The sequence below is a fragment of the Quercus suber genome, unplaced genomic scaffold (assembly GCF_002906115.3).
Source record: "Quercus suber isolate HL8 unplaced genomic scaffold, Cork oak 2.0 scaffold_567, whole genome shotgun sequence".
In the NCBI taxonomy this organism is placed as follows: domain Eukaryota; kingdom Viridiplantae; phylum Streptophyta; class Magnoliopsida; order Fagales; family Fagaceae; genus Quercus; species Quercus suber.
The window spans coordinates 5,371-23,413 of NW_027070012.1; the positions used below are offsets into that span (position 1 = coordinate 5,371).

Genomic DNA, 18,043 nt, shown 5'->3' on the forward strand with positions numbered 1-18,043 from the left:
CTGCATGAGATATGTGACTTCCGCCATGTGTCTAGCTTCGATCAGTATGCGTAGTATGCACACTATCTTTACGGTCTTGTCTCTGCTCCAAATTGAGAAAAGGGTCTACGTGTTGGGATGCCTAGATTCTGCTGGTTGTTGCCCTAGTTCAGCCATTATCAACTGTTGCTTCCCACTTTCGCTCAAGCTCTTCCACAGACGGCGCCAATTGTAGGGTTAGGATTTGTAGCCCAAACCCAAAACAATGAATTTGTAGAAATTGGGTGAAAGAGCTAGATTGATTATGAATTCAACAACGATTAACTATAACCTCCAGGAATTAAATAACATAAAAATACACGTAAAGACGAAATGAATTGAAGTCCGAAGAGGTTTATTATTGATTGAACAGTGATTACAGTTCTTAGAGTTATAGTAAAGTCTTTCTCCACTCCTTATTATCTTTTTTTCCCATCCCCACTTATCAGAAACTTCTTCCCTTTATATAGCATCCTTTCCTATCATCTCCATCGTCCACTTGTTCTTCATTTATATGCCCACTTGAGTATGTGTCCTGTCAAGTACCTTCTTTAGCCCTCTGTGAATGGTGGTACCTGAAATTACACTGTTCAGGGACCTTCTCCACATAAATGAGGCCAGAAAAGTTGCTACAGTGTATTAAACACGGTGGTAGCAACTTTTTCTTTAGATATTTCTTCGTTCTTATCATCTCCAAACATACCCAGAGCTTATCTTTATCATTGGAGTTGTTAGGAAGATCATTTGAACTCCCCGGTGTTTGTTTGATCGAGGCTCTTTATATCCGAGGAGAATAAGCTCTTCGGACCGCCGGTGCTCTCTTCGGACCATACTCCTCATTCATTTCTAGGTATCTCCTCCACACGTGCTCCTTCCCACCACTTTCTTTTCTTCGGACACACAGTAATCTTCAAATAGGGCCTTAGGCCCAATACTTAAGGGTGGGCTTTTACCCTCACACATATATACTTAGATTGGATAGAGTAGAATTTTTATTTTGTATAAAATAAATAAAACATTAAAAAAAAGTTTTAAGTCTTACAAATATCCAGATTCATGGTAGAAACAAGCCGCTAGAGCTGAAAGAAAAGTGAAAGAGGTGTGAAATGTCTTTGCACGTGATCAGACATTAAAAATCACACCTAAGGGCTGAAGAAAACAAAAATAAAACTAAAGAAAAAAGAGCGATGTGATGTCTTCTGAATTCTAATAATATGTTTTTTTTTTTTTAATCACTTTTAAGTTTCTGATAGTTGAATAAAAAATTTACGGTTCAATCTCCACCTATATTATAAATTGATTAGTGTTTTGATTTAATGATAAAGAGTTATCATTTTGAGCAAACATCAAAAATTAAAACTCTCTCAAAAAAAAAAAAAAAAAAGGAAAAGAAAAGGAGAAGGTTTTAACTAGAACATCTATTCTCAACTAACGTTTACATTAGTAAGCTAACTTACAGCACTTACAACATAAAGAGACATTGAAGAATTAAGAATAGAAAATATAAGTAGACACATGTAACCTGTTGAGTGGTGGAGCATGGACAGAGAGGGACTTTTTTTTTTTTTTTTTTTGGGGAGCAAGATTGAGTGGGACTTTGAGACAGAAGATGTGCATTCCTTACTTACCATTACACACAACTTTGAATAATCTTCCAAACGTGTTAACAGAAAGTTATATAACTCTTCTATACACCAAACTGGACTTTGACTTTATCTTCCCCCCCCCCCCCCAATCGACTTTTATCTCTGGAAAATCTATCGTCTTTAATTTACAAATTTCAGGTGAAAATGGCTAAATACCACCATTTTGTAAAATTTGTAGCAAAAAAATACTGTTTTGGAACTAAATGAAAATCTACCACTTTTTATGTACTCGAGCTCACTTAACTCGAGTTCTTAGTTTCATTCCACCATGGAGTTGCTGACCTAGAATTTGTACAATTAAAAAAAATAATGTGGTATTCGAGCATGGTAAACTCGAATTCCATGCAACACAATACTTGAGCATACCAGGCTCGAGTTCTTTGTAAATAAAATGGTGGTTTTTTTTTTTTCTACGGTATTCGAGCTCACCAAGCTCAAGTTCCTTGTAACTTTTTTTTTTTTTTTTTAAGATAATCGACAAATAAACATAAACTTAAAAATAGGTAGTTTATTTTATGTTTTTATGGAACTCGAGCCTGGTAAACTCGAGTTCCTTAAATCTATTTTGGAGACCATGGGAGAAGAAGCTGCAGATTATCAAACCCCATTTTTTCAAACTCAACCAGCTGAGCATCCTCTCCAGAGAACTGGTTTGGCTTCAGTTCACCCTTTAATTAACCCTTCTTTAGTTCTTTTGTTTTATTTTCAATTAATATGGTGACTATCATAAAGTGCTTTGAAAGAACAAAGATTCAAGGGTCACAACTTCTCATTTTTCTATATGTTTCCTTTCACAGTATTGTCAAAATTCCAATTAGTTCCTTCTTTCTTTCTTCATAGTTTTCAAGATCCATGCGATAATGAGAGAATCATAGCATGGTATAGGAACTAAAGTCACAGGCAATCGGCAATTTTGGTGCATTTACCTGCCAAATTAATTATCTCTCATTCTTTTATATTCTTCTAAAATTATTTAATCATTATTATAATATCGTGTGCCCTCTGAAGAATTTAATTATAAAATGAGGTACGTAATTGCATGCTAGTACTTATAGAATGACGTACCACAAATATTGGTAAAAGATTAAAAAATAACTTACATCATAAAACCTCCAAAAGAAGAAATTAGAGAACAATTTTGAAGCGTAAACCATTTTATTAACAGTAATATATCACAAGTGCGTATCTTAAGCACTGGAATGAAACAAGCTCGATCGGTTTATTCCACCTCTTTCCAAGGCCTATAATAGCATTTCTTTGTGCCATTTTCTTCAGATTATATGGATATACTGCACCAGCACCACCAGGCCTCAACCATGTCTTCTTCAACTTCATCACATGCACTTGGAAGTCCTTGGATGCAGTTTTGTCATTGTGGAAAAAGGGCACCAGTGAAAACATCATGGACGGGTGGAAACATCGGGAGGAGGTTTTGGGCGTGTGAAAAATATGGAGTATTGTGCTAATCTAAAAGCATTTTCTATCATCTTTTTCATAACGGTCTGTGTCAAGTTCTTATTAGAACAACATGACACTATTTTTATTAGCACTAATTATAATATACAAATTTAACAATTTGTGGAATTTATTGTGTCCAAACTTATTGAATCTGAAAATAATATCTCTCTGCCTCTCTGTTATTTAAGTATTAATTATGTTTAATCTTTTTTGGCCACAGGTTGATGATACTTGTTGATACTTTGTTTGGCTTGACCCTCCTCCATGTGCACGTGGTAGAGAATTGCTGCCTTTGCTTAGAGAAAAGATAGATAGTTTAGAGAAGGAGGTGGCAGCACCCCATGCAAAGGAGAAAAATGATCGTATTAATACGAAAGACGGGATGGTAGTGTGTTTTTGTACTTTTGCTGTTATTGGGTTGGTGTTTATGATTACATTACGAATGATAGGATGATATTTATGTACTCTTAACAACTAGATTTACTTTCTTTTTCTTTTCTTTTCTTTTTTAAATAAGTCTAGTGAAATAAATAAAAAAATGTCACTTTTTCACAACTAGACAATGTCCAGCTTCATGGGCAAATACTTTATAATTTCATTTGAAAATTATTTTTACATGTTTTTATAAAGATTCATACATAATTTTTATTTTGTTGGATAATATTTATGATATTTTTTTCACACTATTGCTGAATTCTTTGAAACCCGATTTCCTTAATTCACATGTTATAAATTTTTCTTGTCCTAGAAGTAGTTTCTAACTATTGAGGGGATTTTCTTTACTAATCTAGGTATATGAGGTTGGAATTGAATAGTGCTTAGACTCAAAACTATATTTTATTATAAATTTTAATATTAAAATGATTAAAATAAAATCTAAATAAAAAGTAGTCTTAATTTTTTATGGTGAACCAAAAATCAGACCATCTCCAATTCGTCCATAGAGTTGTCCTGGACTAAGAAGGTTAACTCAACATAGGAAGGCCAATCCACCGTGGGGATGTCTTCCATGGGTATGACGGTCATCCATCATGGAAGCAACTGGACGACCTCGCAACACTTAAAAAATTTTCAGAATAGATTTGCACACAAAAGGTTACGATTCAGACCACGTTCTGCCGTTTAGAAGTATGAGCAAAATCCTTATTCAACACTATAACTTCTCACTAAGTTCTTAACTTCTAATGGCAGTTGTAAAAGATAAGATTGAACGTTCTAACTTCTATGGTAGTTGTAGGAGTTTAGCCTGAATCTTCCAACTTCCGTACACGTTGAGAAAGTTACTAAACAAGTAACCACTCCAAAACTTACTATATAAGGACTCATCCACATTAAATGAAGGTAAGTTTCCACTCCTCCTAAAGTTGGAATTCTTGAGTTCTAGAGAAAAAAACTAACTTAAGCATCGAAAGGTTCTTGGCCAGTTCACCCCCGGTCACCTTTGATCTTGTGTTTCTTTCTTTTCAGACCTTCCAAGCAACCACTAGCCCATTGAAGCCCGGAACATTTAGCCTACTTATTTTCTTTGCATCATCAATTTTTATAACTGAACAATTATTAAACACTTCCTCAACCACTACTCCAATCTCACCACTAGATCCCAAGACCCCAGTCGCAAACATTGTGTTCATTATCTAAATGAGATGAAATCATTTGTGTACCAACATAAAGAGAACATGATCAAACAATGAAAAAATGGTCAAAAATACTTTCATTTATTAAAATTTAATTGCCTCTAACTAGGCCTCCATATCCTAAGAAAACACAGAAATTTTTTTTTTTGAAATTATCATTATATTTTACTTTTATGGATGTGGCTCATATATATTGATTCCATATTAAATAGCAGTCAAATAATACAAAGAAACCAATAAATTCTATGGTCTAAAACAAAATATAAAATAAAATAAGAGTGGCTAACCGCATCAATAATATCAATTAGCTAGAAGTGGTATTTATATTTCTCTTCTCTTTTAGGGTTCTAAAATAAAATAAATTTAAAATCGTTGCATAATAGTCGCATTATCAAAACTGTAAGTTACATCTCTTTCAAAATTTTAGTTAAATAAAAATTTTCTTGGCCATTTTTTTTTTTATTCGTAAGGACCTAATATATGTTTTAAAAGGACCAAAAGTTTAAGGAAAATTTTGGCTNTCAGGTGATTGAAAGTTCTATTGAAGTATGGTAATTCATTACTTAAGTACTCATTCAAAATATCAATTGTGGGGCCAAGAAATCGTACGGCCACGGCCCACTCCAAGCCAGGCCCAAGTGGCCCAATCCGAGGAGGGATGACTACCCAGGGCCAATTTGAAGAGCAAACTCTTCTTTGAAAAAGGATAAAAAAATATAAAATTTTTAAAATTTATATATAATAATATTAATTTTTTCAAGTTATGTTAGTTCTGTGACCACCTTGAACCCAATGTGAAGCCACCCCTGGTTAGAATAAGATGGGATGACAATGCTGGGCTAGATATATGTGTACTTGGAGGTATAATAGAACTCATGTTCCATAAAATATCAAAAAAATTCCTCAAATCAAAATATCAAAATAACTGTACTCCGACCAAGTCGAGAAATTATTAGAACCTCCTGGAGGACCACTGATGTGGTCCTCCTAGCTCCTGCCACCCAACAGAAAAATGACACCTATCCATTTTTGTTGACTCATCTCCACATCAGCACTTAACCCATTCCCTTAACTCTTGTAAGAAAATCAAACCAAGGTTAAAATTAATAGACCCAACCGGATTTAACCCAAGATCAACAAAACAATGATTCAAAATTTCTCTTCCTCTTTGCTTCTTTCTTCCTCTCTCCCTCTAACTTCATGTCCCCAAGATCAACTGGATTGAAGAATTTCTCTGGTAGTTTTGGGTACTTGCTAAGGTTTAAGTTTAGTTTCTTTTATGACCCTTCTAACTGGTTGGAGATGTTGTTGCAGCTGGTAGATATTCTAGGACAATTGGGTTGTTTTTTTTTCATTTGCTCATCCTTCAGTAAACCAAACTAGGATGCAAAAAAAAAAAAAAAAAATGGGGGAATGTAACTGAAGATGCAGCTACCATTTGACTCAAAAAAAAAAAAAAAAAAGTGTTGGTTTTGCCCTTTTTCAACTCATCTGCTTGCTGCCAAGGTCCCAAAGATGGGCTCTATTTTTCCTTTCATTGTTTTGGCATTGGCAACTGTAACATTGGGTTGTAATGTAACTTCTTGTGGCCTTCGTGTGCTACCCAGGATGCTCATGGCCAAAATTTTTGTGAGAAATTTTGTTGTCAAAATGAACAAAATTTACAATGAAATCCAAACACCAAAACAAAAAGATGAACCTCATCTATAAACACACAAATTATTTGCAAATACAAACTAAAAGCTAACATAGCTAATATAGCCTAACATACAAACTAATTCAAAGATAACTGAGCTTCTAAAGAGCATTTACAACTCCAAATTAAAACAACTATACCAAAACCACATAAACAATTCACATCAGAACCAATTCCTCCAAGTTAGCAGCAAGCCTACAACCAAATACTACTAATACAATCTTGCCCACAACCAAATACTACTTCCCCACATTAAAAATTGAAAAGAACTTAAAACACTTATATGTCTTCATCTCATCAACCATGTCCCTCTTAAGATCAAGTGGGCATGGATCTTAAAACCTAAAACCCAAAATTCCCATGTCCCCCACCAGATCAAGTACAAAACCGACCATCGTCTTCCTCTGCCCCTTGGGAAAGCTTAGAGATCGTGTCTATGGCTTTGAAGTGATTCTCCACTGATTCGTCAAAAGCCAAGACATAAACTTTTCGCCATTGCAATTCTCTGCAAATCCCGATGGATTCTCAGCATTCCCTGAAGGAACTGGACTGTCCTTCTTCTTCTTCGTTGCTCCTTTGGTTGTCGTTGTCGTCTTCTTCTTCTTCCTGCGCCTCGCGCTCAAAAGCTCGAAAATTGGAGGTTCCTCCATATTTTGAAATTACCGGTACAAAGGAACCCTATGTTCCGTGTACTGGTTCTCATGTTCCCACCAGATTCAATATCGAAACCGACCGCCATGGAACTTGTTGGCTTTCCCTTTGGCCCTCCACCGACTGTGTCACTGCTAGAGTTCCTATGGAGATGGTGATAGGTGAAAATAGAAGCCTTCCTTGGCCTAACAATTCTGTAAATTTTAGTTTCATATAGAGATAAAAGGGAAATTTCTTCTCTAGAGAGAGATTAGGGAAATAGAGTTAGAGGGAGAGAGGAAGAAAGATGTAGATAATGTTTAAGGGATTGAGAAAAATTTTGAATCATTGTTTTGTTGATCTTGGGTTAAATCCGGTTAGGTCTATTAATTTTAACCTTGGTTTGATTTTCTAACAAGAGTTAAGGGAATGGGTAAGTGATGATATGGAGATGAGTCAACAAAAATAGATAGGTGTCATTTTTCTATTGGGTGGCAGGAGCTGAGAGGACCACATCAATGGTCATTTTTTTCAAGTTATGTTAGTTCTGTGACCACCTTGAACCCAATGTAAAGCCACCCCTAGTTAGAATAAGATGAGATGACAATGCTGGGCTAGATACATGTGTACTTGAAGGTATAATAGAACTCGTGTTCCATAAAATATCAAAAAAATTCCTCAAATCAAAATATGAAAATAACTGTACTCCGACCAAGTCAATCAAGTTGCAAATTTCAGGTCACAAAAAATGTGACCAAATTACATATATACAGTTTCTCAAAAAAAAAAAAAAAATTACGTATGTACAGACAGTAAGTCATGAGTACTACTATAGGCTATAGGCCCAACCCATGTCACTCAAAGTTAGACTTTGAAGTTCCGTCTTCAGCCTTCACTAAACATGCCCTGTTGCACCGCAAAGATTTTACGGTTGGATTCCCCTTAGAATCATAATGAAGGAGCTGAGCCTCCTGGGCAAGCATAATAACCACACAGTGCACCAGATGCTGCATCTTAAATCTGTCTGCATCCTGTTTGTGCCTTTTCTTGACTGGCTCAATAAAGCCCTTCACCTCAAGTTCTGTAAGAATCTCATCAGCAATATCTTCAGCTGTCTTTTTTTCAGTAGTTGGAGGATCCAGTAGACGCTCTCCGACCCACCAATTTATCAAAAGCCTCCTCTTTACTACCACATTCGCCGGAAGCACAACAAAGGACAACAAGCAAAGCTTTAACCTAGTATCAAGGTCCTTAAAAACTTCCCGAAATTCAGTGAAAACTGAGGTACTTAGAAACTTATGACTCACATGTAGCCCACGCAATTCATCAACTTCACCATCAGACCCATTACTCGGCCATGAATATTGATGGACATCAGAATTTGTAGAAAACTTTTTGGGTCGCCACAGTGGAAAGTTTTACTTCAACTTCAACTTCAGGGCATCTTTCACGATTGCACTAAGTTTAACTTGAACTTCTTTGTTGGGGAAGGAATCATCAGGAGCTTCTTTAACTACCTTGGAGATGTCATCAAGGCAGCATTTAAGCTTCTTGATTGGTCCACTTGGTCCACCTGGTCCATCAGTACTGTGTTCAAAATTCTTGAGTTTGCTGAAAGCATCTTTAATTTGATTGAGATCTTTCTGTAACTTATAAAATTGACAGCGTGTCTCATTGTCAAGTGAATGACTGTTGATGTTGTTGGGATAACTACTGCCACTATTGTTGTCAGTAGTGGTGGTGTTGGTGTTGTTGTTGAGATCACTACTGCCACTATTGTTGTTGTTGTTACTGCTGCTGCATTGAGGGACAACGTCCTTGTAATTAGGGAGACAATCAAGCAAGGTGGATAAGGTGGCGATGACATCCTCAATGGTGAAGACTTCATTAGAATTGGTTTGTGGAGAGGGGTCTACGGGTGAAGACATAGCTAACTGTACAAAGTGAAATTGAAAAATGGATGTGATAAGAGAGCAAAGAACTATGCCTGAATATACTGGCACATATAAGATACTAACTTCACAATTCACAAATCACAATCATAGTAGCACCATGGCCAAGCTTTAGTTGAGGACAAAGTAATTCCAAGAATTTCCATTAATGAAAACAAAATTAATTAATCAAACCAAAGTGTTAATTAATCACACACACACACACGTGTGTGTGTGTAATTTTTTTTTTTTTTTTTTCGTGTCTTAGTATAATTATTGTCATCCACTCTTTTTTTTTTTTTATAGGTAATAACAGCTTTATTGATAATAAAAGCACAATGAATTTACGATAGTAAACTCACTGCACTGAAAAGAGTACAAACCAATCAAAAAGAAAGACTAACAGAATTAAGAAAGTCAAACAAAGAATGATAATGCGTAAACCCGCAAATCTGGTACTACTCAAACAAAGTCCTAAGTAGCAAAGACTTCACATAGTCTACAAGTCTCTCAGTTTCCTCAAAAGTATGGGCATTGCACTCCTTCCAAATTAACCACATAACAACCACAACAACAACAATAATAATTATTGTCATCCACTCATCCTTAAGATACTTCAAATTCTAAAGGTGACAATAGAAGTATATATTTCAAACAAGTAAAAGACAGATAAAAATAATCAATATATACTCTTTATTAGATTAAGTTAATAAGATTAACCTAAATATACGATATTCAAATAAGTCATTTGATTACAGTAAAATGAAAAGTAAATTAACTTAGAAATTTCAAAAGTATGCTAATAACCGTGAAAATTTTAGAACTTTTATGTTTTTATCTTTCATTTCCAATAATTCAAAAGATGGGTTATTGCCCAACAAAAAATTATATATAGCCTGCGTTTGGATAGCTCGGTTAGTCACGGCACACGTTTTCACTTCTGCGTTTTCTCCTTTTTTTTTTTTTTTTTTTTTTTTGGGGCCGCACTTGTTGACTTTGGGGGCAAAATTTACTGTGCGTGCACTGTTTACGCACTGTGCACTGTTCACGCAATATTTAATATTAAAAGTGGGTCCCACAACACTATTCACACATTTAAAAATTATTTTGCTACAGTGTTTTCAGCAACAATCAGTTTTTATCAACTTTCAGCAACAATAAGTGCTATCCAAACGGACCCATAAAACGAAAAAAATATATAACATTGTAGAATAATAAATAAATAAAACAACAGCAAAAGAATAAAATTTGCAGATTGGCAAGGGGATGTTGTAATAATATTCCATTTTATAACTCTAATCTAAACATAAGGAGAAAATTTTATTGACTATATTGAGAGAATTCAAAAATATTTTTATATTAATTAAATTACTTAGGAGCATATTTCCATGCAAATAAGCTATGATGTTGGTCTATAAAAAATAAAACACATAAATAAGAAAACAAGAGAGACAATGTAAGAGACAAATAAAAATAAAACCCAGATTCCTCAGACACAAATTGTTTTCAAATGAAAAAAAAAAAAAAATACCCATGAGCGAGTGAGGATGCTTCAAATCTTGAATGGGTTTTCACGAACTCAAGCTTTGAATATCTACGGCGGAGTTTTAGTGAACTAGAGCTGTGTTCCAGTGTGTAGTGATTGAGTTGTGATGAGTAGAGACTACATTTTCCTAATGGCATGTTTGGATGTTTAAAAAAGGAGGGGAAGTAGAGTAAAGGGAGGAAGAGTAATGCAATTACCTTATTTGGAAGTTTTTTAAAGAATGAGGGGGAGGGGTTTGGAGGAGTTTGGAGGGGTTTGGACTCCCTCTAGCCCCCCAATTTTAATTCCCCCAAATTGGAGAGATTTGGAGGGGAAGTAGAGTACATAAACTATTGACCAAGTAAATTACCTAATTTACCCTTATTATATTAACAAAATTACACAAGGGGAAGGGCTAATTACTCCCTTCCCCCTTACTAATTTTAAAAACATCCAAATAAGGTGGAGGTGAATCATTCTCCTCTACTCTCCTCCCCACTACTCCCCTTCCCTCTACTCCCCTCTACTCTCCTCCCTCTCTAAACTTCCAAACAAGCCATAAGTCTCCTCCTAATTGGCTCGTTGTTGAATCTCTTGTTAGAATAATTAAGCAACAATAAATGATACCTCGAACGCAGTACTAAGGTGAGGGTAAAGGTTTTCGTCGTACATTTTTTTTTTTTTTTTTTTTTTTTGAGAAACACACACCTATATATAAAGAAAGAGAAATGAGATAAGGGAATACACTCATACGCTAACATCAAAATTGCATGTGACAGTTAATGTCGCAAAGTAAGTGATAAACATTTTCTCAATATCATACCTTACCGATGTTAGATGACTCAACAACACTAAGTTATAAGACAAAAATGCATTTTTAGTCTCTATATTTTTAGTCAATTCTTGATTTGGTCCCTAAATTGATTTCACTCCTAGGTCAGTCCCTAATTTCAGAAAATCGTTTTTATTTTGGTCATTGCCGTCAACCCAATAACAAAAAAATCTGAGATGGCAAACGGAATTCATTGTGTGTGTACAGTAAATACTAACGTGACTAATAAAATAATAAAAAAATATTTTATTTTACATTTTTTAAATGCAATGTCAGCATTTTAATTTTTTTTTTAAAGCCACGTCAGAAAATTTTAAAAAAAATGAAATGTAAAGAAAAACCTTAAATCTAATTAATTTAAAATTTTAATCAAAATTTTCTTTTCTTAATATCCTTCATGTTCTTCAACTCCTTCTTCGTGTTCTTCACAGACCAAACCCAGCAACCAAGAACTAAAACCCATCACAGGAAGACAAACCCACTTAAATCATAAGAACACAAACCTAGCAACCAAGAACTCAACCCCATAACAAAAGAACACAAACGAAAACAAGAAGAAAAAATTAAATTAAATAAAACAGGAAATTTTCTTCATGTTCTTCCCAAATCCAAGAAGCAACCAAACCAATCTCTAGTAAACCCCAAATCCAAATCTAGCAACCAAACCCAATCTCCATCAAATCCAGAAAAACAAAAAATAAATCCAAGAAACAAAACCATAAATAAACCCAAGAAACAAACCCATAAATACAGTAACTAACCCAATCTCTAGTAAACACATAAACCCATAAATTTTCTTAGGAAACAAACACACAAAAAAAGATAAAAAAAATTAAAAAAAAAAAAAAAGGTCTCTCATTCCAAATTTCTTCAACCACCGATCCAACGTCTTCGACCCATTCTCGCTCGACGTGTGGGACCCATTCGAGGGCTTCCCACCACTATCCTCTCACTCCAACTTCCCCTCCGAAACGTCGTCATTCGCCGCCGCTAAACTGGACTGGAAGGAAACCCCAAACGCACACGTGTTTGCCGACGTGCCTGGGCAAAAGAAAGAGGAAGTGAAGGTGGAGATCGAGGATCGTCGGGTTCTCCAGATAAGTGGGGAGAGGAGTCAAGACTAGGAAGAGAAGAGTGACACGTGGCACCGCGTGGAGCGGAGCAGCAGAAGGTTCTCGAGGAGGTTCAGGCTGTCGGAGAACACGAAGGTCGAGGAAGTCAAGGCTACTATGGAGAATGGTGTGCTCACTGTCACTATGCCCAAAGAGGAAGTCAAGAGGCCTGACATTAGGCCCATTCAGATTTCTGGTTTGGAAAGTCTAAGGGGGTGTTTGGTAGAGTAGTTTGAAAATTGTTGTTTATTATTTTTTGAAATACGTGTGGGTGAAAAAGTGTATTGAAATACGTGAAATGCTGTTTAAAAACTAAAAAATGTTGTTTAAAATGGTAAACCAAACGAGGCCTAAGATTTGTTTTGTTGTGTCTAGTTGTTTTTATGGTAAATAATGGCTTCGCTTGAAGAACATGAAGAATATTAAGAAAAGAAAATTTTAATTAAAATCTTAAATTAATTAGATTTAAGGTTTTCTTTAAATTTCTTTTTTTTTTTAATTTTCTGATGTGGCTTTTAAAAAAAATTAAAATGCTGACATGTCATTTAAAAAATGCCAAATAAAATACTTTATTATTATTTTATTAGTCATGTCAGTATTTACTGTGCACACAGTACATTCCGTCTGCCACCTCAAATTTTTCTGTTACTAGGTTAACGGCAGGGACCAAAATAAAAAATATTTTCTGAAATTAAGGACTGACTTAAGGGTAAAATCAATTTAGAGACCAAATCGAGAATCGGCCCAAATGTAGGACCTAAAGTGCATCCCCGCAACAGTTTGAAATTATATATGTTGCCCATCATTAAATCAAAGTAATTGATTGTGAGTTTAAGGCTGTCGAAGAACGCGAAGGTCGAGGAAGTCAAGGCTGCTATGGAGAATGGTGTGCTCACTGTCACTATGCCCAAAGAGGAAGTCAAGAGGCCTGACGTTAGGCCCATTCAGATTTCTGGTTTGGAAAGTCTAACATTTGTTTTGTTGTGTCTGGTTGTTTTTATGGTAAATAATGGCTTCGCTTGAAGAACATGAAGAATATTAAGAAAAGAAAATTTTAATTAAAATTTTAAATTAATTAGATTTAAGGTTTTTCTTTAAATTTCTTTTTTTTTTAATTTTCTGATGTTGCTTTTAAAAAAAATTAAAATGCTAACATGGCATTTAAAAAATGCCAAATAAAATATTTTATTATTATTTTATTGGTCACGTCAGTATTTACTGTGCACACAGTACATTCTGTCTGCCACTTCAAATTTTTCTGTTACTAGGTTAACGGCAGGGACTAAAATAAAAAATATTTTCTGAAATTAGAGACTGACTTAAGAGTGAAATCAATTTAAAGACTAAATCGAGAATCGGCCCAAATGTAGGACCAAAAGTGCATCCCCGCAACAGTTTGAAATTATATATGTTGCCCATCATTAAATCAAAGTAATTGATAGTGAGTTTAAGGCTGTCGAAGAACGCGATGGTCGAGGAAGTCAAGGCTGCTATGGAGAATGGTGTGCTCACTGTCACTATGCCCAAAGAGGAAGTCAAGAGGCCTGACGTTAGGCCCATTCAGATTTCTGGTTTGGAAAGTCTAACATTTGTTTTGTTGTGTCTGGTTGTTTTTATGGTAAATAATGGCTTCGCTTGAAGAACATGAAGAATATTAAGAAAAGAAAATTTTAATTAAAATTTTAAATTAATTAGATTTAAGGTTTTTCTTTAAATTTCTTTTTTTTTTTAATTTTCTAATGTGGCTTTTAAAAAAAATTAAAATGCTAACATGGCATTTAAAAAATGCCAAATAAAATATTTTTTTATTATTTTATTGGTCACGTCAGCATTTACTATGCACACAGTATATTCCGTCTGCCACCTCAAATTTTTTTGTAACTAGGTTAACGGCAGGGACCAAAATAAAAAAAATATTTTCTGAAATTAGGAACTGACTTAGGAGTGAAATCAATTTAGGGACCAAATCGAGAATCGGCCCAAATGTAGGGACCAAAAGTGCATCCCCGCAACAGTTTGAAATTATATCTGTTGCCCATCATTAAATCAAAGTAATTGATTGTGAGTTTAAAAAAACCATTTTATATCTTTTTGAATTATAAAATAACAATTGATTAAGAGGGTATAAAAGTAATTTTATACAAAATTCAACCTCCTCCCTTTCACAAGGTATAAGAGTAATTTCACACTCAAATTTTCGCTCTTGGTAATAGCTCTTCGTTGTAAGCAAAGATTGAACATCAAATCTCTTATTCAACCATCAGAAACTTTACCAGTTAAGGTAACTGGAACCCACAATAATTGAGTGATCAAGCTTTTACTAGTTCAGTAATTCTCATCTAAACTCACTAGTAACATTAATTTTTTTCTACCTACTAATAATAACTTGTCACATCAGTAATTGTGAAAATTTTTTTTTTTTTTTTTTTTTTTGGAAAGCTTTAGACTTATTGAAAGCAAAAATAACTTGTCACATCAGTAATTGTGAAAATTTTTTTTTTTTTTTTTTTTTTTGGAAAGCTTTAGACTTATTGAAAGCAAGTGGTAAAAAATTAATGGGACTAAAACTAGCCACCTTGCTACATACACAGAATTCATAACACTGCATTAATGGGGAAAAACTATGATTACTGCAATATTATATTCATATTGACCACAGTTAACATTTCAATTTACACCATCACAACTTTTCATCTCAACAAATATAAAATTTATCATTCTCAAAAAAAAAAAAAAACAAATATAAAATTTATTGTGTTATTGCTCCATCTTTTCATTCCCTTTTCTCTTTCATTCTACCAATAGGTCCAAAACAAAGGACAATCCATCATTTGCTTTCCACCCATTTGCTTTTCCTTCTATGGAACATTATTAATAACTGACTCTCGCATTTGGGCATGTCCCATTGCAATTATCTTTTTTCCATTGAATCTACATTAAGACATATACTGTTCTCCCTTATGGTCAATTGTCATTGTACAATAAATTGACACGTACTTGTTTGTATTTGCACATGGTATATATCCTGCATAACAAACATAAAGTCCTTACGCAAGTTGCCATCCACTTTTCCACAACCAGACCTTTCATCTATAGACAAAGTCCAAAAATATAGAACAAAACCATTCTTATTATATGATTATTATTATGTAATTAGCCCCTCGTTTTCAGATTTAAAAAATAAGAGCCGTAGTAGAGTAATCAAACAAGAAAGAAATATCAGGAGCATATCCAAATTGTTTAAACCCACAATAATTTAGGCATTTTGTTTGAAGGGTAAAATTTAAAATTAAATTATCTTAGGTGTTGTATTAATATAGGTTACTCCATCACCATGTAGTACAATTTGTTCACCAATGCACTTTTTTGTGTGCAGTAAAGTTATATAGTTAAATTTATTTGAAAAACTTAAGGTATAACACTTAAAAGAAACGGTATCAAATTTACCTTATTAAAATATATGAAGAGCAATTATAGGTTTATATTGTACTAGCAATGTAAATCTAACATTATAAATTAAACAAATGTGTACAATGATGTATACTTTTTACAAATATGTACAAAATTATACACATTTGTATAGTTTATAATTAATGTGTAAAACTTACATTATTAATATAATGTAAACTAAAAATTTTCCTTACATAAATGGTTTCTTCATTTTAAGTTAGTCATTTCAAATTTGTTCTCCTATTTAACAGAATAAAAAAAAAAACATATACTTTGATTTTTTTTTTTTTAAATCTTTTTTCTGTTACGAGCAAGGATTAAATAATAATAAAAATTAGATGCATACCTTTATGGGTTCATGGAAGAATGGTAGTTAGGCTTAGCCATGTCTGGTTTTTTACTTTTTTTTTATCTTTTAGAAAACTGTTCAGTCTGTTATGATTGAAATCAGTTAAGTCAGGTTTCGGGTAGCCAAGTTAACATTATACATTACAATCATTGACCGTTTGCATAATCTCCCAGAAAGTACATTAGAAAGTTGTAAACTCTTTAGAACACGAAACTGTAATTTGACTTTTTTTCTTTTTCTTTTCTTTGCTTCCCACATAATCTATCACTCTGGCAGTTTTATCATCTTTCCAAATTTCAGCTATAAATGAAATTACTTTTCTGGTGGGTTCTTCACAAAACTGAGCATTTGTTGTTTAAAGGCCATGGGAGAAGAAGAAACAGATAATCAGATTCAGGCCCCTTTGTTGCAAACTCAGGCAGCTCAGCGTCCTCTCAAGAGAACTGGTTTGCTTTCACTTTTCAATTCACCCTTCTTTGATTTGTTTTATTTTCTATGGTGGTGATTAGAAATAGTTTTGAAAGAATAAAGGTTCAAGGGCCTTAACTTCTCTGTTTTCTGCTTTTTAGGATTTATCAGAATTCCCAGGAGTTGCAAATTCAAATTTTTTTTTTTTTTCCTGTACGGTTTCTTATGTGCCAACGTAGTTTTCATGTTCCATTGAATAATTAGAGAAATTGAGAATGAGATGGGCACAAATTTCACAAAAACTAGGCACCTCTGGTGCATCTTAACTAAATGTGACCGACTCTGACTAATCTAATGAGGATCTATAGCCGATCTCAACCCCTAAATTTTGAGAGTAAGGCTTCATCGATGTTGTTGTATCTTACTTGCCATATTCTCTATACAATTAGAATAAAGTATGGGTGCATAGTTGCATTATTTTCCAGTATTCTAATAGAATGAGTTAATTTTCTTTATTATTAGGAGTATTATATTTTTTTCAATATTGAAGTTCATTTTTTGCTCGAAGAGTTTTTTTTTTTTTTTTTTTTTAATATTGAATATTTGAATTTTGAAGGGAATCTATGGACAGCAATAGCACATATAATAACTGGGGTGATAGGATCAGGAGTGCTATCACTAGCACGGAGTATGGCACAGTTTGGGTGGATTGCAGGTCCTTTAGCCATGTTATTCTTTGCTATAGTTACTGTTGTTGCTACATTCCTTCTCTGCAACTGCTATCGATCTCCTGATCCTGAATATGGTCCCGGTAGAAATCGGTCCTATCTTGAAGCTGTTGACATGAATTTAGGTAACATAAGCAGCTAGCTACTTTTCTTTTGATTTCCCATGATTGAATTTGATAATAGTAATACCCATCAAATGACATTTTTTTTTCCTGATAAAGTAAAAGATTCATTAGTTAATTAGCTTCAACCCAATATCTTATATAAGGAAATAACATCATTTAAGATAGTTTGAGTCGGAATTTTCATATGGAAGCCACAACTTCTATTTTTTTTTATATGACAAGATATTCATTGGATCATTAAGAGCACAACAGAAAATAAGTGATTCATGTTTCTTTGTGCCAATATTTGAAGAGAAGTTGGACCAATAGAGAGGGTACTACTAACCAACAGAAAAATTGAAAGCAAGAATTCAAGATTGTTGTTAGAGAATGGAGGGAGTCCATCTACCCTTCTAAGAGGATTTGAATTACGCTGTCTATTCTATTGTACAAAATATATGTCATTTTAGATACCTCACCTACCGAATTCAAGTTAGTTGTGCATGAAAAAGAAAACGTGTA

At 34.0% G+C, this 18,043-nt stretch overlaps 1 protein-coding gene and 1 pseudogene across 1 annotated transcript in view; both read left to right on the forward strand.

Moving 5' to 3' along the window:
- The first annotated feature begins 9,038 nt into the window (after positions 1–9,038).
- On the forward strand, positions 9,039–12,713 carry LOC112013147 (17.5 kDa class I heat shock protein-like; annotated as a pseudogene).
- A 3,746-nt stretch (positions 12,714–16,459) lies between these two features.
- The window catches only part of LOC111994050 (probable amino acid permease 7), a 28,833-nt gene continuing 27,249 nt past the window's right edge, over positions 16,460–18,043 (forward strand). Inside the window, exons 1-2 of the mRNA XM_065764533.1 lie at positions 16,460–16,727; positions 17,306–17,542. Of these exons, the coding sequence (XP_065620605.1) occupies positions 16,646–16,727; positions 17,306–17,542 (319 nt within the window). The 5' untranslated portion in view covers positions 16,460–16,645. The remainder of the gene's footprint in view (positions 16,728–17,305; positions 17,543–18,043) is intronic.